Source organism: Humulus lupulus, chromosome 8 (genome assembly GCF_963169125.1).
Source record: "Humulus lupulus chromosome 8, drHumLupu1.1, whole genome shotgun sequence".
Classification (NCBI taxonomy): domain Eukaryota; kingdom Viridiplantae; phylum Streptophyta; class Magnoliopsida; order Rosales; family Cannabaceae; genus Humulus; species Humulus lupulus.
Window position 1 is genome coordinate 42,219,337 of NC_084800.1, and position 23,222 is coordinate 42,242,558.

The 23,222-nt window shown below is 28.9% G+C and overlaps 1 protein-coding gene across 1 annotated transcript; it reads right to left on the reverse strand.

The window, feature by feature from the left end:
- Window positions 1-1,119: 1,119 nt before the first annotated feature.
- LOC133793736 (uncharacterized) lies at window positions 1,120-4,580 on the reverse strand. The gene is made up of 2 exons (XM_062231030.1): window positions 3,710-4,580; window positions 1,120-2,041 (listed from the first exon to the last, which is right to left on the reverse strand). Exons 1-2 carry the CDS (start codon window positions 3,992-3,994, stop codon window positions 1,880-1,882), a joined length of 447 nt encoding a protein of 148 aa, XP_062087014.1. The 5' UTR covers window positions 3,995-4,580; the 3' UTR covers window positions 1,120-1,879.
- Window positions 4,581-23,222: the final 18,642 nt, after the last annotated feature.

The window sequence follows — 23,222 nt, forward strand, 5'->3', positions numbered from 1 at the left end:
TTGCATCAAACCAAGAGTCTGTAGTTGTTACCCTCTTGTTCAAACCATGAATCAACTTAATCTTCTTCCTCAAGTAATAAAAACATACATTTATATGCTACAAAAAATAAATAAACATACAAAAGTTAGGAACCTGGATACTAGCAAATATATAATAAAAAAAAACAAGTTACACACAATGCTACAAGAACCTGGTTACTACCCATAAATAATAAAAACAATTTACACACAGTACTAAAAGGAACCTGGTTACTTGTCTTCACCATGATCAACAACAAAAACAAAACATCTAAACAAACAAATACTAATTAATAAACATTATATCAAGAACCTGGTTACTAGCCAATATATATAAAAAAAAAAACAAGTTACACACAATGCTTCAAAGAACCTGGTTACTACCCAAAATTTAAAAATAATTTACACACAGTACTAAAAAGAACCTGGTTACTTGTCTTAAACATGATCAACAAAAAAAAAAAAAATATAAACAAACAAATACTAATAAATAAACATTATAACAAGAACCTGGTTACTTACAGTGTCCATAAGCTCCTCCCCACAAGTTTGAAGCTTGTAAAACCACATTTTCTCATAAATTTTAACAAAAGAATAATCCATTGGGGGATTGATAATGTTATTGACATCAGAAAATTTCTTCTTCCTTCAAAACAAAAATATATATATATATTAACAAACAATTAAATATCAAGAATAATAATATTAAACAAAATATAAAAAAACATACTTATTCTTAAAATTCATTTTATCCTCAATCCAATAAATATAATCCAGGCAATCATTCTTTGAAACATTCTGCCCAATTTCATTTTCAAATAGAAGCAATCCTCTAACAATCACCACTTCCTCTTCACAGTTTCTTTTACTTCAGAAGAGCCAAACTCAGTAACAAAAGGAGATTTGACATGAGTACTAGGTTTAGGCTCCCTCTTTTCAATAGCAACAGGAACCTCATCATCATCACCAACCATCACAACCTTCCAATCATCCTTACTCCCACTAAATATCTTTTCTCCTTCTGCATACTTAACAGTTTATCAATAACACTCAAAATCTCTGGATCCACATATACTTCTTCAAAACTTAAATCAACTGAACTGAACTCAGGCTTCTTTGTAAAATCCTATAATGAATAAAAATAAAATCAATTACAACAAATTCAATTTTAAATAAAATAATACAAGAAACAAAAACAAAAATAAATTACAAAACCTTATCTCCACACACAATATTTGACAAATCCAACCCAGAATAAACATCATCAAAATTTTCATTTAAATCCTTCTCAACACCCTAAAAGAAAAAATGAAACTGGTTACAACAGTAACTGGTTACACTAAACAACTACAAAAACACAACATACTATTAAGAAACATAAACTAGTTACCTTACTACCATCAGACTCTTCAGCTGAATCATTTCCACAATCCTAGCCAAAAAAACAATCTGGTTACAACTAAAAATGGTTAAAAAAACAATAAAGCATAAAAACAAACAAGTTACCTTAGAATCATCAGAAATAGGACTGGAAACATTATCACAATCAGCTGGCTTTTCCCCTTCATTAAAACCAGCACTTTCATCACTTGTATTTGCAACTTTTTCAGAATTTTTTGCAACAAATTTTGCAATCATTGCAGATAAATCACTGAGTTTCCCCATGAACTCAGATCTCATAACTGCAATGTCACTAATAATAGTTTCTTGGCATGCTTTTATTGATGAGATTGATTCACAAATCAATCTTAACTTTTCACTATCAACCTAAAAAAACAAAATAAAATACTTTACAAAACAACAAAAAAAAAAAAAACATAAAAAGAAACCTATAAATTTCAAAACAAAATAATATTTTTTTTTAACTAAAACAAACAACAAAACTAACCAGTACCTGGGTACCCGGACTACTGTCTCCATCTTCAGCACACACCTTCGGCAAGTACAGAGGCTCAAACTTAAACTTCTTTACTGCCAGTTTCTTTCTCTCCTCAAAAGACGGATAGACATTCAGGATAGTCAACTGAATAAATTAAAAATATATATATACAAAATCAAGAAAACTGGTTACCATCAACTGAAACCAGGTACACAAACAAAAATCCAAAAATGAATAAAACAAATTTAGCAAGAAACCAGTTACAAAACAAAAAGATTATACCTTCTGATTGTTGAAAATCTTTCCCACCAAGTTTGCATAGAAGGCATTATCTGTACTCTTCCAATTCAACAAACGTGGAAATTTTTTCCCAACCCGTTGACAAAACTCAGGACTCAACTTAGCTATACTTTCATATATCCATACAAGAAAAGCAATGGGAAACCCAAGAAGTTTGTAAGGGTGAAGGCCAACCTTCCCATCAACGAACAGTCCATCAAAGATTTTATTCTCACCCTTCAAAGCAGTTTTCAAATAATGAAAACTCCTATCCCATACAAACTTGCCAAAACTAATATTTGCTAATTCAGAAAAATCTCGATCAACCATCTCAAAAAAGAAATCATCAACCAACTTATCACTAGTATAGCCGTACAAATAGTTAACTAGGATATGAACTATACCCAATTTGACAACATCCTCATCATCAACTAGATCCTTACTAATAAAAGCATTTCGTAATTCAGACTTTGACACCTTACCAACAAAACGGCCAAATATTTTTTTCTTAAACAAAACTTTCTTTTTTTGAAAATGACTTAAATCAAAAACACCATCACATCTAAGACCTGTAACTAGAGCAAACTCTTCAATAGAAAACCTACACACTCTACGACCAAGCTTAAACCACATTTCCTCTTCCCCCCTCTCATGAGAGACCTCTCTCAATAACACAAGCTGGGCAAGTTGAGTTTGAAAATGAATATCACATACTTCTAAAAAGTGCCCAAATGGGGTCTTCTTAAACAATGATTTCTGACTTTTCGTCAACTTAGATTTCAAGTCAGTAATGACACTCTTGTCAGTAAAATGTTGAACCTTACTACCAAACCTCTTGGAGGGGTTTATCTTTAAGTGAGCCTGCAGAAAAAAACAAAACAATTAAACATGTAACTAGTTTCAAAAAATATAAACATGAAAAATTGATAAGTACTTTACATTTATAAAACCACTTATATGTATTTAACTTTTGTATGGTTGAAATATACATATAAAAAAAACAATTCATTCACTAAGGTAACCAGTTAAAAACTCATTAAGCAAAATCGTTCACTGTTATCTGCAAAGTAACCAGGTACATATGTAACCAGGTACACATGAAACCAGGTACAAAAAAAAATAAAACAGTGTAACAACAAAAAAAAACACAACAATAACAATAAAACAAACACAAAACAGAATTGAAAATTATGCAAATTAACTACAAATCTATAAGAACCCAGATACACAACCATAAAAAAATTAAAAAAAAAATAGAATCCACATGTAACCAGGAACACATATAACCAGGTACACATGTAACCAGGTAAAAAAAAAAACAGTTTAACAACAAAAGAAAACACAACAATAACAATAAAACAAACACAAAACAGAATTAAACATTATGCAAATTAACTACAAAACTACAAGAAACCAGATACACAACCATAAAAAAATAAAACAAACAGAATCCACCGAATGTGAAACACAATAACAGAAACATAAACAGATGAACAATTTTTTATTATAATAATTAAAAAAAGAAAGACATACCACAACATGTTTAGTCTCATGAGAATCATCTCCAGCATCCTTACTACCAGATGCACACGAATCCTTCGTCTGTTTAACAGTGGAAGGCGATTTTCTTGTCTTCCTTGCAACAGAGGAAGGGGATTTACTCTTCTTCCTTGCAACAGATTTCAAATGTGTAATGTTACTCCTTCGAGGAAGAATCTCGCCAATATCATCCCCTACATTCTTCGATTCATCCTCTACTATACCAGAAATTTTCTTCTCAGAACCAGAAACACCACCGCATTCACCAAAGTGATCCATCACACAAATTCGAGCAAGAGAAATATACAATGCACTGCATAAAAAAAACAAACAACACAAATGAAAAAAGAATAACAGATAAACATATATATAGAGCACAAATTACAAATAACTACCCATAAACTTCCCAAAAAATAAACTGATAAAAAACTGACAAAAACCCCACTAAAAAACTAACGATAAAATCGTGCACCAAAAATAAAAACCACCATTAACACAGATTAAAAAACAACCACCCACGATCAAATCAAAATATAAAATACAAATCAAAATTAACAATCAATATACATTAAAAAAATAAAAAAAATAAACCCAGAAACCGGGTACTCACCGATACGAAAACACCACAAAGAAGCACAAATCCACAACGAGAAACTTATAAAAATCCTAAGAAAAAGAAAAAAAAAAAAAGAAGAAATCAACACAAAAAACCAAATGCTGAAGGAAAGAAAAAATTTGAACCAAACGATATATAAAAAATGTGATACTGAAGCAAACGGAAAAATACATACCTGAAACCAGGTACTCACCGAGACGAATACACGCACAGATGGCACAAAATCGACAACAAAATACTCAAATAAACCCTAAAACAACAGGGAAACTAAGAACAAATATCACCCTGAAGAAAACGTGATGCTGAATAAAATAAACTAATAAAATTGAAGAAACGTGATGCAGATAAAAACGTGATAGAGCATATGTACTCAAGTACCTGCATGCATACTGGGAATTGATTTCCTTACAAATTTTTTTTTTTTAAAATAATAATAAAAATAATAAAAAAAACACATAAAAGGATTGAAAAGCCCTCACAAAAATCCACATAAATGCATAATAAACAACTACTGAATTAAAATTTTCTTACAAAAATGTTTACCAAAATAATAAAAATAATAATAATAAAAAGACAAAAATTTCCTCATAAAAATACCCCTATAGAATAAAAAAACGTATATAAAAAAAATATGGGATACAAAAGCTATATTTTGATAAATATGGGAAAACCAAACCCATAAAAAAGGAAAACAACAAAAAAACCATAAAAAATGCACACAAAAAAAAAAAACCATATATATCAAATTTTATTGAATTTTCTCATATTTCATGTAAATTCATTTTTTGTCTCATTATCTGTTTTGACTTTGTATTTTAACAAATTACTTTTTGAATCCTGTATTTTTTAAAATAGTTCAAATAGACTCTTAAATCTGATTTTGATCAAAAAAATTTGAACTAAAATCACAAATAATTCATCAAACTAACAACTCAGAACAAAAATACAGTCATTCTGCCTAAAAACTGTGTTGTTATATTTAATTTTTTGTTCATCAAAATTAAATTTACGAATCTATTTAAATTATTTTACAAAATATAAGATCTAAAATATAATTTTGTCAAAATACAAAATTCAATTAGATAATAAAGCAAAATTCAAAATCTAAAAAAAGGTTGAAACCATGATCTTATTACAATGTAAGGCCTACTTTTATAATATGAATAGTTGGGCAAAAAGTAAAACAGCAACCAATTATTTTTATTATTAAATAATGAATCCCAGGCCAAACGTGAGAGAGTGAGACCACATGGCTGGGGCTGAAACTTCCATTAGAATGTTCAACATTTTTGTTCTTATATATTTTGTCGTTGTTCCTTACATTTCTACTAAAGGCTCCCACTCAAAATTTGGATTACATTGTGTTATATATATTTTTCTTTTCTTACATGCCGTGAAACAAATATTTGGGCGACTCTATTGAGATTGGGAATTTTCTTGGATTTTTAGGAAATGGATAATTTTGTAGAAGTAGTGACTTGAAAGGTTTAGAAACTGAGATGATTATTAGAGATGAATAATGAAATAATGATTATGCGTGTTGACTACGATGAATGATAGTACTCTTATCTTATTAACCAATAATGAATGATAGTCACGTTCAGTCCCTATTGATCGTCACTATATACGCAGCTAGACTGCACTACATTTTTTGGGATCGACGCGACTGCATGCATTATCAATGCCTTAACTTTATCTCTCAGATCACTAGATCAGATATGGACAAATAATCCATAGATTAAGTTCAAGCATTCACACTAGTGATGTAGACATATGCATGGTTATAATTTTAGAACGGAAAAAAGTCCCACATGCCATGTGAGCAAAGGCTCCACTTCTTGGGGTGGTTGTGGACTCGATCAAAGTCTCAACCGATGACGCGTTTATATAATATATCATTGTCAACAATCAAGATTCTTTTTTGGTTTGAAATGTTGTTGTTTGAATTTGATTTCTAATTGTTAATTCAAGAGGAACAAAATATATGGAAAAAAAAAGAGAAAGAGGAGAAGTGCCGCATGCATAATTTTAGAAGAAAATTATTAAAAATACTATATTATATAATATGATATATCATCTATCTATCTCCGTCCCTAATTGTAATGAAGCTTGTAATCTTTTCTTTACATTCATGTTCGTTTGCAACACAACAAGGAATAAGAGATGATTATCACTAATAGTTTATTATTATAAATAATAACTAAAGGAAAACTTAAATACAGTATAACTTCGATTAAATTATATTTTTATTCGGTATCAATTCGAGTCTAATGTGATAAATTAATAATTTATTATATTTATAAGATAATAATTTTACAAAAAATACATATATCTCATTTGATATATAAATTAATAATTTTACTATTCATGTATTAAGAGATTTTTGTATAATATAACTATTATATTAGTTGCTTTATCTTGAAATTTAAGTCAATTTGAACTTTATCTCTAAGTATTTTTATTGTATTAAAAAGTCCCAATATAATAAATTTGGTGTATTCATCAATTTTTGACATGTAGTACACATATTCAATATTTTTCCACGGATAATACTTTCGTAAATAAATATTTAATTAACTAGTATATAAAGTAATATTTAGATTAAATAATACTATTTGATGTTCTCAATGTTATAAATTTATGGAGAGATTTTATTGTATATTGGTCAGAAACGGTTTTTAATGAGTTATGACTAGTTCCGGCGTACGCAATTAGCTAGACTTCTTAGGTACAGAAAATATATTACGGGACTTCATTTGGATTTTAATAAAATTTTGTTATATAATTCTTGTTATAATAATATGGTTTGAAATCAACATAAAAAATAAATAAATAAAGTGGGTACATACAAAAGTCATATTATAGTAAAACGGATTCGGATCAACATATGTGTACTGGTGTACATATGACACGATGAATTTGTATAACATAAAAAAAGTGTCAAATAAATAAGTATAACTACTTTACAAATAATTTATTAATTATTATCAGTTATTTACAAAATATATATTAAAAGACTAATTTGCACAACATAATATATATGCTGGAGCCAGTGAGAATTTAAGGAAAGTAGCCTTTGGATTTTTTGTTTCTTTTATATTTTACATGCAAATTAAACTTTTTTAAAAAATATTATTATAACTCAAACTTTTTTTTTAAAAAAAGTAACAATATAAAGTCCCCGAACAAACTAAAACTACTATTAGTCCTCCAAATAATAGTTTTGGCTCCGACAAATATTATAATGAATATGTCAAGAACTTATATTCAAATGCAATTAACATACATTTTTTCTATATAAAAAATGTGTAGATAACAATTTATTTTTTGTTTTAACAGTTTTTTATTAATTTTAACAGAATATTTTTATATTTAATGATAGATTGTAAACATGAATTAATTTTTTGACGGTTCTCGTTTTGCGAGGGGAGGATTCTCAGTAGTATATATCTTTGGTGGGTCCTCTAGTTCAAGACAATTTTGTTTCTGCTAGGGGTCCGTTGGGATGGAGTCGGGGCTAGTTGTGGGGTTAGGGCGGGTTGGATCTGGGATTGGGGATTCTGGTACTGTATAGGTTGGGCTTGTTTCCATTGTGGGTGGTTCTGTGGTTGGGTTCAGGATGACTTGATTTCGTTCGCATTGGTGTCGTTCGAGTGATGTGGTTGGGCTTCATCAATGTTCTTTAGCTTTTGATGTTTTGCTTGATTTTTTTTTTAAATTCTGTTTTTCAAGATTACCAACTGAATTTAACCAACAATTTAATTAATGCGAAACAGTTATAAAGTTGTTTGATCAGACAGATATTCTGATGTATCAGGACAGATTGCTGATGAATTAGAATATACAAACAGAAAGTAAACAAACTTAAATGTAAAGTGACACAAGAAATTTTTTACGTGGTTCGGAAAACCTAGTCAACGGGACCACACCCAGATATAAAATCAATTAGTAAAGTCTCAAAAATACAATAAGCAATTGACTTATACAAATTTAGACTCCCTCTAAATCCTTTTGGCAACATTGTAGTACTCCCCTTTAATAATTAATTTGATTTTGATAAACACCAAAAACACAAAATTCCTTCTAATCTTGATGGGTGCTCGCTTCTTTCCAAAGTGAGACTTATGAAAATCTTCTCCCGAAGATTGTATGTCATGTTCACAAGTTTTATGACATATTTAAAAATAAACAACACAAAGCAAAACAAACAAACAAATAAATATAATTAAACAAAGACTACTCTTTACATAAAAAATAACTCTTCAAAAATATAAAACGTTAAAATGGTGAAGAGATAAGATTAGATGTTACTTAAGTTTGATATTTATAGAGTTTATTAGATAACCCTAAGATAAGCCAATCTAAATCATATAAAAACAGAAGCTCTCAATACATTTAATGCAGAGAAATCCGAATGTAACATATTAAAGAGGTAGTTGTCTCCTGATTTTTTTTAATATATTTTTTTTGGGTCCCAGAGTGAACAAAATTTCTAGCTAATCCACAAATGATGAGTTGATTTTTTTTAATATATGCATGCAGGTGTGTGCTAGTCAAATTAGAAAGATGTAATTCTTTCCAAAAAGAGGAAAAAAGGAAAAGGGAGATTAAAATGAGACGGGCCAAAGTTGTCACGGTGCTTAACTATGAAACTTGATCGATGATTTCACTTTCTTTATTCTTACTTTCACACACGTTGATTAATGTTCAGTTGCTAGAATTTTGACTTTAATATTCACTTTATGTAACTAATTATTTAATTAGATCATGTAATGCAATGGTAGTTTGACTTTAATATTCATCTTATGAAACTAATTATTTAATTAGATCTCCCAACCCATATTTTTCTCTGTGGATGGTAGATGTACGTGTTAATTTTTTAGAAACAATTATGCTTGAACAAAACAAAAGTAATAGATTCTTTCATCTTTAAAATAAAATGAAAACAATATACTTTCTAATTCTACACTTTTAAGATCAATTTTAGAAATACAATCAGTCTATTGATTAAACGTAAATGATTCACAAAAATCATAAATTTAATATTTATATAAATAGGAAAAGAAGGAGAGCATTTTAATAAAATTTGAGTAAGCTATTTTTAACTTTTAAAATTTAAAAGAAAAATATATTTTTGAAAGTATTTGGGTAAAAAAATAAGAAATCTTTTTAATTATAAAGATCTTTTCTCTTAATTTATTTCTAAAAAAGTAAAAATTATTTTCTAAATTAGAATAATTTTCATAATTCTTATTTTATTTTCAAAATATTTTTATTAATTATCCAAATATTTTAAAAAGAACTTTTCATTCTGAAAAAAATCTTTATATTATAGTTATCCAAACACAAAAATAAATAATTTTTTTCACTAATACAGACAAAAGTAGTAAACTATCCAAAAACAGTCAATAAATATAAGATGTTATTGGCAACATGTATGCTTTCGTTCAAAAATAAACTAAAGGATAAATATGACATGAAGATGTAAATTAACAAGCTAAATCTCTCTCAATCATTTCACTTCTTTTAAAAGTACATGAGACATATTTTATCAAAAAAAATTAGTGGACTTGCCTATATTTGCTAAATTCTGATTTGATTTGCAAAGAAAAGAAAAAATAAATAAATATATTTTTTTTTTTTATAAAGATTCCTCTCACCATTCTCTTTAAAATTTTAATTCATTTAAGTTAGAATAAATTAAAAAAAAAAAGTTATAATAAATTTTAAACAAAGTTATATGTAATTATAGTAAGCAACTTATCTAAGAATAAAAGAGTATGCAAAGTAGATTTTTTTAAGGATGTTTTGCAAAAGGGTCTATGTTACATTAACATCTCAAACAACACTCACACTTACATAAGAAGGTGTTGAATATACAGATAAGAAGATTCTTTTTTTTTAAAAAAAAAACTATTAACATATGTTATTTTTGTAAAATTGATATTTTAATAACTTTATTTAGTGTTATTAAAAAAAAATTAACTGTTGAGTATTTAAATGCTTTATTTTTAGAGAAATTTTGGGTATTTTTTCGGTTAAATTTTTTTAGGTATTTAAATGCTACATTTGACCAATTTTTGATATTTTTTGCGTTAAAAAAAGTTTAGGTATAAAATACAACTTTTTAAAAAATATTAGATATTTTAACCGCTATTTACTCTAATATATTTTTCACATAAAAAATATAATATTTTACTACAGTAAATTTTAATTTTTCTAAAAATTTATAATTATTTAAAGTATTAAATTAACTGATAATATATAACTACGTTGAAATAATTAGGTGAATATAATAATGGTTATGATTTTGATAAAATAATATAATATTAAAGAGAATATTCTATTTTGTTAGATAATATATACATATTTTTGTGTTAATTTTAGAGTTGGGGTTGGACTAGGAAAATAATATATACAAAAATTACACAATTTGTTTGTTGGTTCAACTTTACAATAGAATTTAAAAACACTACAACAAAATAGAGGTTTTATGACTTTAATTGAAAGACACTGGAAGTCTACAATGTCTCCCACCTAGGGAGACGTTGTTGCTAGGGTCATTGTAGGTATATATCCCACGTTTCCTAATGGGAGACGTGCCTCACTTCCCACGTCTCCCACTGGGAGAGGTGGAAAGTCAAACGTTGACTTTCCACCTCTCCCAATGAGAGACGTGGGAAGTCCCTAGGAGACATCCCACGTCTCCCATTGGGAGAGGTGAGTCACTTCCCACGTCTCCCACATTTAAAAAAAATAAATTAAATAAATAAATAATTAATATTATTTTAATTTGATTTAATAATTGATTAAATTGAAATAATATTAATTTAAATTGAAATTATTTTAATCTAAATTTAAATTAATTTAATAATCAATTAAATTGAAATAATATTAGTTTAAATTGAAATTATTTTAATCTAAATTTAAATTAATTTAATAATTAATTAAATTGAAAGAAAAAAATATATTTGTTAGATATATACAAGAAATGCAATCTTTATTAGAAATATTCAAAATGAACAAATATTGCATTGTGTATGAAGAAAGAGTTAAAAAATTAAAAAAAAAAACCTATCAACGAGGTCGGTAACTTTGGATTATCGGCAACATATATGTCGCCCATTCTTGTCGCAACTCATCAATTTGTGCCTCTGTATATGATGTGCTTGTTAGCTGCAAGAAATATAAAGTAAAATATATTAATTAATTATTTGATTACATTTATAGTTTCAAAAATAATTTGTAAATTTTAATTAATAATATCGTTCTCAAGTAATGTCCAGGACTCGCATGTTCAATCAAATCCTTCAACATCCTCATTAAGTAGTATCCACATGCCACATTGTCCGGTTGGTGTGGACACTAATTATTTAAAAATATGAGTAATTTATTATTAAATTGAAACTTTTTAAAAAATGCATACATATTATTCTACTTAATTATTATAAATGTTCAAAAATTTCTGCTGAAGTTACTTACCTGAGGTTGCTTAATGCGTAGAGTATCAGGGATCTCGACATCAGGAAGATTCATAGAGAAAAAAATATTGAAAGCGCTGACGATCACTGATACAATCTCCTCACGGTTATTTAGCTCTGAATTCACCGGATCACAACAATAAACATGATATGCATATGGTGCCAAAATAAGCAACATCCAATGTTTCACTGTATAAGAAAAACAAAAAAAATTATAGCTCAAATGTTAAACAAAGAAATTATTGATATGGGTCGGAAAAATGACAACTTTTTAAACTTACCAATGGTTCCAAGGGACAAGCATAACTTGTTCTTTTGATTTTACGTCATTGCAACGTCTGAACAGATTCTGAACACGATCGTCGAATGAACTCCCTTGAGTGGCGACGAAATTAGGATTGACAAATAAAAACTTATTTTGGCGACCTTGTTGTACCACATATCTGTAAATGAACATAATACAAAAATATGAAAAATTGTTATATGAATGAATAAATCAAATTAGAAAATTAAATGAAAGACCTAGACGAATATTACGATATTCATTTCCAAAAGAAGGCCACTTCAAATCAACTCTCTTCCAAGCAAGGGTGCCAGCTGGATGTCTTAATTTACCATCCTTTATTCTTTCATTAGCATGCCACGACAAACTTTTAGTATGTTCGGCATTTCTAAACAATCGGATGAAACGAGGAATTGGCGGAAGGTACCACAAAACTTTGGCAGGTACTCCTTCCTTGACATCGTCACTATTTATTTTCTTTTGCCATCGTGACTCACCACAAGTAGGACACGATTTTGCGTCGGCAAAACTATTTCGATATAATATGCAATCATTAGGACATGCATGAATTTTTTCGTACTGCATGCCTAATGAGCATAACGTCTTCTTTGCCTCATAAAATGAAATTGGAATTTCATTATTTTCAGGCAATAACTCCTTCAAAAAACCAAATAATTCACTAATGCTTTTATCACTCCAGCCATGTTTAGCTTTTAGATTGTACAACCTAAGAAGCGCAGATAATTTTGTAAATCTTGTACAACCAGGGTAAATTGGTTTCTTGGCATCATTAAGGAGTGTCTCAAACTTATTTGGGTCTACTCCTGATCCATAATGTGCGTCGTCAATCATTTCATCTAATGGATCCCAGTTCTCCTCCACTATATTCCTCCTCACTCCTTTTGGTCTACTTGGCAGAGTTGGAGCAATCGGAGCTATCTCCCCATGATAATACCAAATTGTGTAACTCTTGTCGATCCCATTGAAATATAAGTGTTCTTTAATCTTTTTAAGATCCATCTTTTTAACATTTCCACACTTAAGACATGGACAATAAGTAAAATTTGGGTCATTCACATTTTCCGAACAAAACCTTAAGAACAAATCGACCCCGTTCCTATATTCCGCAGATAACCTATTCGCTGACATCCACTGTTTATCCATATATTCTCCTATGTCTATGGAAAAGAAAAGAAACAAAACTAAATAAGCATGTGATAAAGTTGTATGTCTATATAAAACTAATTTTTTATTATCCTAGATAAAATCGGGCAGCATTTCCCCTATAATAGTGACATAACCATCTGCATGTGAATATCAAAACAAACAATTCAAACAACTTACAATAAGTTTCTTCCTTATAGAATGTCTATATAAAACTAATTGTTTATTATCCTAGATAAAATCGGGCAGCATTTCCCCTATAATAGTGATCTAACCATCTGCATGTGAATAGCAAAACAAACAATTCAAACAACATACAATAAGTTTCTTCCTTATAGCTCCGCAGCACACAATCAAATTGCTCAGAACCTACTTCACTATGGATGAATATTTAAGATATTCAAACTCCTCTAACATTTGTTTAATAATATTAAAAGTAGAAGTAAGAGAATATATATGTACCTCTTGCAATCTTTAATCCAAAAGCTAGCAAAATTACTTCACTTAGTAATCAAATTCGCTATTAAATCCACAAACCAATAAAATTAAATTAATAAATAATAAATAAAACATCACTAAATATCTAGCAATATATAATGTATTATTGTAATTTTAGAAACTTAATTACCTTAAATGTGTGATTGGTATAGGAATTTTGATGCAAAATACTCTCTAAAATCTCACCACAAAAATCACAACCTATGAAATTAAATTAATTAATATGTTAAACATTACTAAACAAATATCACTAAATATCTAATAATAGTAAATGATATTGGTAAACAAATAAAAAAAAATCCCAATGTGCCACTAATTATAACCTCAACAAAAAATCAATATAAAATTTCATAACCTAAAAACTTAATAATAAACAAAAACATAAAAATTTTCATATATTTATATTTTATAAATTATTTAATAAATTTATTTTAACATAACTATATATATATAACAAAATAGTTACAATTTAAAAAAAAAAAATCAAATATACAAAAATATATCTAAATTTCGAAATAAAAAATGATAAAATTTTTAAAAAATCATGAACATATATACTCTAATGAAATCTATACAATGTGATAGGTTAAATTAAAAAAAAACTAAAAAATCATAAATCCCTAAAAACTTCCATGGAAAAACCACAAAATCCTACAATGTATATAAAAAAATGCATACAAATGTAAAACTAACACAAAATCATGTATATTACTCATCCTAATGCAAAACCTATGATTTATTTGCAAAATAATTAACTAAAAATCAATAAAATAAAATAAAACTTACCTTAGAATCCTAAAAAACGCAGCCCCAATTTTCTCTCCTCTGGTTTTGCATGCTCTCGGGTTGGTGTAATGTGAGGAAGACAAAGATTTTGGTGATAAATAAAGGGAGCACATCCAACGTCTCCCACTGGGACACGTGGGACACGTGGCACGTCTCCCAGTGGGAGACGTTGGATGTACCCATAATCACTACCCCAGCCTATTTCCAACGTCTTCCACCATTTTTAATGTCTTCTAATTGCAGCCATTAATATACACTTTCAATGTCTTACACCATTAGACATTTAAAACCCCTAATAAGTTTTAATGTCTTACACCATTGGTGTAAGACATTGTAGGGAGTCATTGTATATCAAATTTGTTGTAGTGAAACTACGGTTTTAGAGCACTCGGAAGAGGTAAAATGTTTAATTCTTTATAATATAGAGAAAAAATTGTTAAATAGTATTACAATGGGTGATGTAAAGTTATATTTATTTACCTAAATGAATAGTATTTCTCTATATGTAGTAAACACTATTCATCAAGCTATAAATATTTTATTATTTTTTTTATAAACTTTTGTATATATATATGAGTGATATTATTATATTTCTTAAAATGAATAAAATATTTTTAAAAAATATAATATTTAAATGATGTAGAGAAAAAATAGAGAAGCTGATGTATGGTATAATGTAAAAGTTTGAGGTAAATTATAAAAAAATTATGTTTTTGTGGTACATTTTGTAATACACTTTCTCTATAATATTTAGCTAAAACTCACAAAAACATCTTTCATCAGCTCCTTTATACATATATTTATAATAGCTATGCACAAACTCCAATTAATTCATATCTACATTTACATAACATTTATAATACTCCCAATGGATGTTCCACTCCATCATTTAAAATACCTTCCCAAAACATACTTTTTTCTATTTTACCTCTAAATTTTACATTTTACCATACATCAACTTCTCTATATATTTCTCTACATCATTTAAATATTATATCTTTAAACATATTTTATTAATTAAAGTAAAATAAAATAATTGAAAAAAAAGAAATAATAAATATATATACTTAATGAGAGAGAGAAATCTTATAAAGAAAAATAATAATATTAAAATATTATATAAATGATATGTAAATGTTATATAAATGTAGATATGAATTAATTGGAGTTTGTGCATAGCTATTATAAATATATGTATAAATGAGCTAATGGAATATGTTTTTGTGAGTTTTAGCTAAATATTATAGAGAAAGTGTATTACAAAATATATCACCAAAACATATTTTTTTTATAATTTACCTCAAACTTTTACATTATATCATACATTAGCTTCTTTATTTTTTTTCTCTACATGATTTAAATATTATATTTTTTAAAATATTTTATTCATTTTAAGAAATAAAATAATTAAATATAATAGTATCACACACATATATAGACAAAAGTTTATAAAAAAAATAATAAAATATTTATAGCTTGATGAATAGGGTTTCACTCATATAGAGAAATACTATTCATTTAGGTAAATAAATATAAATTTACATCACTCATTGGAAGACTATTTAACAATTTTTTCTTTATATTATAAAGGATTAGACATTTTACCTCCTCTATTGGGAGTGCTCTTACATATTCTTTATATAATATTTTAATATTATTATTTTTATTTATAAGTTTTCTCTCTCCCATTTAGTATATATATTTATTTTTTTTTCTTTTTCAATTATTTTATTTTACTTTAATTAATAAAATATGTTTAAAGATATAATATTTAAATGATGTAGAGAAATATATAAAGAAGTTGGTGTATGGTAAAATATAAAATTTAGAGGTAAAATAGAAAAATATGTGTTTTTAGGAGGTATTTTAAAGGAAGAAGTAGAGCATCCCCTGGGAGTGCTCTTACTAAATCACTTCATGCTGCAAATAGGACTCCATTAATAACTAAACCTCTCATTTAGCGTGGACTTATAAAGTTAAAATCATTATTCCTTTAAAAGTTTTTTTTTTATATCTCATTTATATAAAAAAAAAAGTGTGTAAATAACGGAAATTTTTAGTTTTAATGGTTTTTTATTTTTTTACCTTTAATTTTAACATAATATTTTTATATTTAACAGAATATTTTTATATTTAACAGTAGATTGTAAACATGACTTAAACTTAAATAAATAAATAATTAAACAAATTAAAATAAGATATTTTTGAGATATTTTACAATGATAATTATTTAAAAATAATAAAACTAGATATTTTATAACTTAAATAAAATTTAATTAAACATAATATTATATTTAACATATAATATATATAATATTTTATTGTCACTGTCAAATTCAAAAATCAGAACAAACATAAACTTAAACAAAAATAAATAAATAAATTCAAATATGTACTTTTCAGATATTTTATGATAATTTAAATATTTAAATCATATTTATTTAAAAATAATAAAGACATACATATCATTTTTTATCTTATAAATTTGTGTGATAGTTTGTTTTTTATCAGGTGATTTGAGCTTTTTTTCTTCATCAAATTCACCAAATGATATTGTGAGATATATTAGAAACTAAAAATAATTGATGCATATATACTACTGTCTACACTATGACTTTTTCTATTCTTATTTTATTTCTATTATTAATTTCTTTTTAATTATTATTGTATTTTATATATATGTCATGTAGCTATGTAAATATATATATATATACGTTGTGTTTAAATGTCATATATATATAGAGATTAATGATATAAATATTTATATATACTATAAAACTATAATTCATTCTATTATATATATATATATGTTTAAATAATAGTGAACTTGATTTTATTAAAATTATGGACAATGTTTACAACTTTAAAACTAAAGAAGCATGCATTGCACGTTGTTTCTATCTAGTATATAAAAAATGCGGCAAGACAAGTATATATTGCCCTAATTAATTTCTTTGTAATTGCATTTTATTATCAATAAAATAATAGAAACCATTTTTGACTTGGTCAATCATTTAGCTCACATGTTTTATTTTTATGATTATTTATTTAATATAAATTTCTATTAAATCCCGAGCATATAGCTAATTTTAATCATATTTATAGTGACGTAATCACAATTGAATATAAATATGATTATATGTTCAAAAATAAGTTATTCCTAAGATTAGACAGTGCACAAGATTTACACTAACTTGTCAATCTACGATATAATCTACTTACACATTGTTGTGTTATGTTCTTTCCAGAATATTAGCAAAGTAGATAAGATCAGATGTATTTGTTACATCGAACTGAACCGATATTGACTTTAGACAGATAAGTAAATGTACCGTTATTATTTAATATAGTAATATCATAAAGTTGGCCATCAGTCAATTCAATCTCAATTTTGAATGGTTAGTATTCTAACTGATTTTATTATTCAAGTACTTTGATTGGTTCGTTACCATCTCACCCTACGGACTAGCCTATACTTACATCTTGGGGACTTGGTAGTATTATTGAGTAGAAGTGTTAATCATAGATATGAACATCTACAACTTCTAGCAATAAGTGAAATGATGATCACCTTATAGCTTTGTTCAACGAGTTAAATGATTGAGTACTCATTTCTGTGATTAAAGTTCACGGAAATGTCATTTACAAGGAACTTAGTGGTATTTAAGGATAAAATACAATGAAGGGCAAAATGGTAATTTGAACCCGACTTAGTTGTAGATCATCTATAGAGGATTGAATAACAAATTATGGTTGTAACAATGGATAACGTATTTACTTTAAGTGTAAAACGTTCTATGAGTTCAAGAGTGCAATTTCGAGTCTTTAGTGGAGTCACGAGAAATTAATAAGGTAGTGAAATTATTTTATAATAATTTTACGGTAACTTATTGGAGTTTGAATTCATGGGTTCATGGTCCCCACAATGCCTTTGATTAAATCAACTAGATAACCTCGATTAATTGATTTAATTATCAATTAGGATTGCCAAAACTGTTTTGTGTCAATTTTGGACAATTTTACTTAGATGTGGAATTTAGAGAAGAAAAGAGAAATTTGGAAAAATTTATTAATTATGACAAATTGGTGTCAAAATTGATAATTTGTAACCCCTAATTTCTCATAATATTATCGAGAACACAGCTTTGGATCATAAACATAAATATTGCTTATTTATTTAAGAAAATCATAATAAGCAAAATGATCCCATGTCTTTACAAAAATAAAATAAGGTTTTCAACAAAATGAATTGAGCAACATTTGAATAAAAAGAAAATGTTTTGTAAATAAAGTCATAGGCCCGTTGATCATTCCTCGACTATATGGTACCCACGAATACACCACTAAGCTCTTAAGTCTCACTCGCCACCGGCCATTCTAACCACAATTATATCATAAGGAGTGAACTTCTATGCCCAGTTAGGAAAATACAAACAAGCAACCATATAACCACATAGTCATAACAAACATACCATAAGTCCACACAAGTGTTCATAACAACGCTAATTTATACTAATCATACAAGATCATAATTATAGGTCATAATAGGACATAATAACAACACAAGTATAAGAAAAAGATAAGCACTTATACAGGGGTGGCAATTAAGCCCCGGATATAAGTCTGTCATACATACAATTTTGGCAACCGAGCCTACTGGACATCAACTTAGGTCTGTCATACATTTCTGAACACCTTAGGTCCAGCCACACTTATCTTCTTTCTGTACCTGAAATGGTAGGGTCATACATATCACAAACTAGGTCATAAACTAAACTACCTAATTTTTCTTACCTTGAGTGTGGAAAAAGATAAGAAAAAAGATTGCTTTTTCTATATAGAAATGCCCAAAACCTTTATATATGACATAAAAATTTATGATTGGAGACTTATAATAAAACTATACATCCAATTATTCTAAACCTCATAAAGTCATACCTTCACCCTAGAACCAAAAGATGAAATCTCGAGCCTTCACTCTAATGCCTATTTCCAACAACGACACCAAGAGCTTTAATACTTAAGTAGATTTGGGCTATATATTGGTTTGATAGGGTTTAGTGTTTCGGCTATAGGGTTTTTAATGGTTATAGTGTTTTGAGGCATTATAGAGAAAATAGAAGAAAAAGAATTCTCGAGCACTATAAAGGCTATAGTGGTTCGGCTATATGGTGTGTTTATGGGGCAAAAAGATGAAAGCTTTTGAGAGAGAGCAATTTCGAAAATGAGAGGCTTGAAAGCTTTGTTTTGAGTGTGAAAAATGAAGTGGTGAAATACTCTATTTATAGGCTTCAAACCCAACTCATTTCCTTATTTCTCTCCACATCTGTTAAACCATTTTTCAAAAATCAAACTTAGTCTTCCCTTAGGTAGTTTCGGCCAGCCCTATATTGCTCATTCCTTGTTGCTACATCATCTCTCACCATGCCACATAGTCTTCAATTGATTCAAAATGAGTCAAAGTCCATTCTTGTTCCTCTACAAAGCCTACACGCCCATGAAGACCATTTGAAATTCAAATCCTTAGTTCAAATGGTTTCAACCATCTTCAACATACTCACTTGATTCAAGCCTAGTGTGACACCTCGTTATGTAAATTAAAAAATGAGTCAAAACTCATCCTACTACTATGCCACACGTCCAAGACCAAGCTATTGAAAATTCAAATATTTCAACAAGCTTAATCTATCTCCAACTTATCAAGCTTATTGTGACACCTAGCCTTTAAACTATTTTGAAATACAAACCCTTCCTAATTAAGTGTTACACGCCTATGACTAAGCAATGATTTACTTGGTTCTTTAAAATAACTCTAATATTTAAAATAAATTCAAAAAAAATTCCACCTAATAATACTATAGGGAAATTCGGCTATACTAGCTAATTTTAAATAATTGAGACTTAAATTAATGTCACGTGTATACTTCTTAAGCTGCCATTAAACATGTGTACATTATTCTTAATAAAAGCTTAAAACTTGTAACGTCCTGAATTTGCTAATAGGGCTTAGTCTTTGATTAGTGTGCCGGGAGGGCATAAATGGATTATTATATGAACTTAATTGAACATATGTATGATTATGTGAAATATATGTGTTGTATTAAGATATAACTATTCATGCCTCCTTATGTGTATCAAATGTGATTGTGGGCCCGTTTTTGTGAAAATAACATTTTTGTAATTTTGACCCGTTAAGGGTATAATTGTAATTATATGTGTTATGTGAGTGGAACAACATTATTATGTGGATATATTTGTGATGATTTTAGGGCAATTTGACAAAAAATCACAACAGGGATTTATTCTCGGCTTGAGGTGAGCCAAGGGGTATTTTGGTAATTTTGCGTAGGTCAGGAATTAGTGGGATATTATTGGAGGAAATAATTGTATTTGGAGGGTTAGTAACTTAATAGGGAACTTAGGACGTTAATTGAAGTTTAGTGGGAGTAGTGGCAAAATGACCGATTACCCTTGGGGAATGCTTTGGATTGAATTATTGGGAAATATGTCTGGGCTATTGCAAAAAAAGAAGAGAACCTGTGGGTGAAATGGATTCATGCGGTTTACTTAAAGCAAGATGACTGGTGGAGCTATAAAGCGCCTAGCTCCAGCAGCTGGTACTGGAAAAGAATCGTAAGGATTAAGGAGGAGATTAAGGAGTCTTATCAAGGAACTATGCTCAAATGGGCTCATTATAGTATAGCCAACCTGTATAAGTTGATGAAGAACACCTCCCAGATCAGATGGAAATTTGCTGCTATCTGGGATAGATTAGGCATCCCAAAGCATAAGTTTGTCTCTTGGTTGGTGTTAAAGCAGAGGCTGCCTACTAAAGACAGACTTTTTCGGTTTGGAATAGCCCAAGACTCTATTTGTGTCATCTGTGGTCAGTATGATGAAAGCCATAGTCACTTATTTTTTGAATGCCAGTTTAGTAAGAGTTGTCTAATCTCTATATTGAATTGGTTAAGAATTGGATCACACCGATGTGAGTTGACTGGTTTGATGAATTGGATAAGGCGTGCAGACAGTCTGAATGTAAAAGAAGAGTGTATTTGTGTTCTCTTGCTGCCTGTGTGTACCACATATGGTTGGCTAGAAACTCAGCTTTTTGGAATCATCAGGTGCCGTTAATTTGCTGTGTCTCTCAGAATATTAAAGCAGACATTTGTTTTAGATTGAGATTGTTATTTGATAGGAACCTTGGTAAGGAGGATTTGATCTGGGTGAGGAAGTTATATTGTAATTAATGTTGGTTGGTTGTTTTGATTTTGAGTTTGGTGTCTGTATTGATTGGTGTTTGTAAGTAGTTTTTGTGCATAATACAAGCTTGCTGATTTACCAAAAAAAAAATGCTTTGGATTGAATTATAGATTGAGGGCATAGTGGTCATTTGACCAAGGCAGCAATAGCCAAAGCACCCCAGGTTTGGGCACCCATTACTTTCCCTTGGTTTCTCTCAAAATTTGGTGTTAGACTCTCAAATATTATCCCAAGAGCACAAGGCACAAAGGCTTAAATTTGTGGGGATTTCCTTGGAAGTTTGGGGAATTGGGGAGGATTAAAGGGCTGCAAATTCATCCTCACTCTAGGAGATTTTGAATTCAGAGGTACGCTGCCAACTTGTGAGGTTCTTTCTTGCTTCATGGTTATGTTCTTGAATTTTGGGAGTTTGATGTGTTTTAATTGAGATTGAAGTGCTTAGAGTTAGGTTTTGGGTGTACTGAGTTTTGAAATGAGTTTTGTTGTTGTTAACTGTAACGCCCTGGATAACCAAGACCATTACACTGTGTGTTTGAATAGTGCAAGACTTGCTAATCAAGTCATTTGAATCAAAATGTGTAACTAATGACATAAGCAAGTTAGGTTAAAAAGAATTTTGGTTATAAACGATTAAATTTTACTAAAATACATGTTTGATACATAGGATCCCAAAACAAGGTTTAAATAACATAAATACAAAATTCTCGCTAACAAATAAATAACCAAGCCACTCTAATGGAAAAATTTACAATTTAGGTTCCCGTCCCTGTATAATCCCTCGACCGTGGTGGCCGAGCAGCTGATAATGTACACCTCGCCCCCAGAGCTCTCCAACCCATGGCCAACTAGCATTACCTGCACCACGTGGCACCCGTGAGCCGAGGCCCAGCAAGAAAACATAGCATCACAATATAACAGTAATAGCAGCTAAACAGTTCGTTGAGCATAATCCAAATAATCACAAGGCATTAATCAGTTACCAGCAAACCATAAAATACATTCAAGGCAACACACTGGTCAATAACCAATAATTCAACTCCAGATACTCATAAAGTCATACACCATAATCAAAAATAGAACCTATGCCAAGCAATAACTAGGGTTAATGCCTGCAGGTCGCACCCTCTGTTTAATTCACTGTCTTTCGCTCGCTTAGGCCAAGCCCAGTGACATACTCATTGACTCCGGCCAGCTTAACCGAGCTCAGTGATTAATAAGCTGTCATCGGATACCAGTGTCCGAGCCGCGCCATGTGCGCAAGTGTTGATTTCGGCACCCTTAGGCCAATTATCACAGGTCCCAATGGCATAATACCACCTCATGACATTCATATAATTATAGGGAACTCTTAGTCCCAACATATTCACATAGCAATACAAACAAATATAGGGAACACTTGGTCCCAACCTATCCACC

What these genes read in the sequence shown, in the direction of transcription:
- LOC133793736 (XM_062231030.1), bottom strand. Translation starts at nt 3,994, where the DNA reads ATGGATCACTTTGGTGAATGCGGTGGTGTTTCTGGTTCTGAGAAGAAA. An exon ending in ATGAGACTAAACATGTTGTG is followed by an intron (nt 2,042 to 3,709) that starts GTATGTCTTTCT and finishes TAATTTATTCAG; the next exon opens with TTGACTATCCTGAATGTCTA.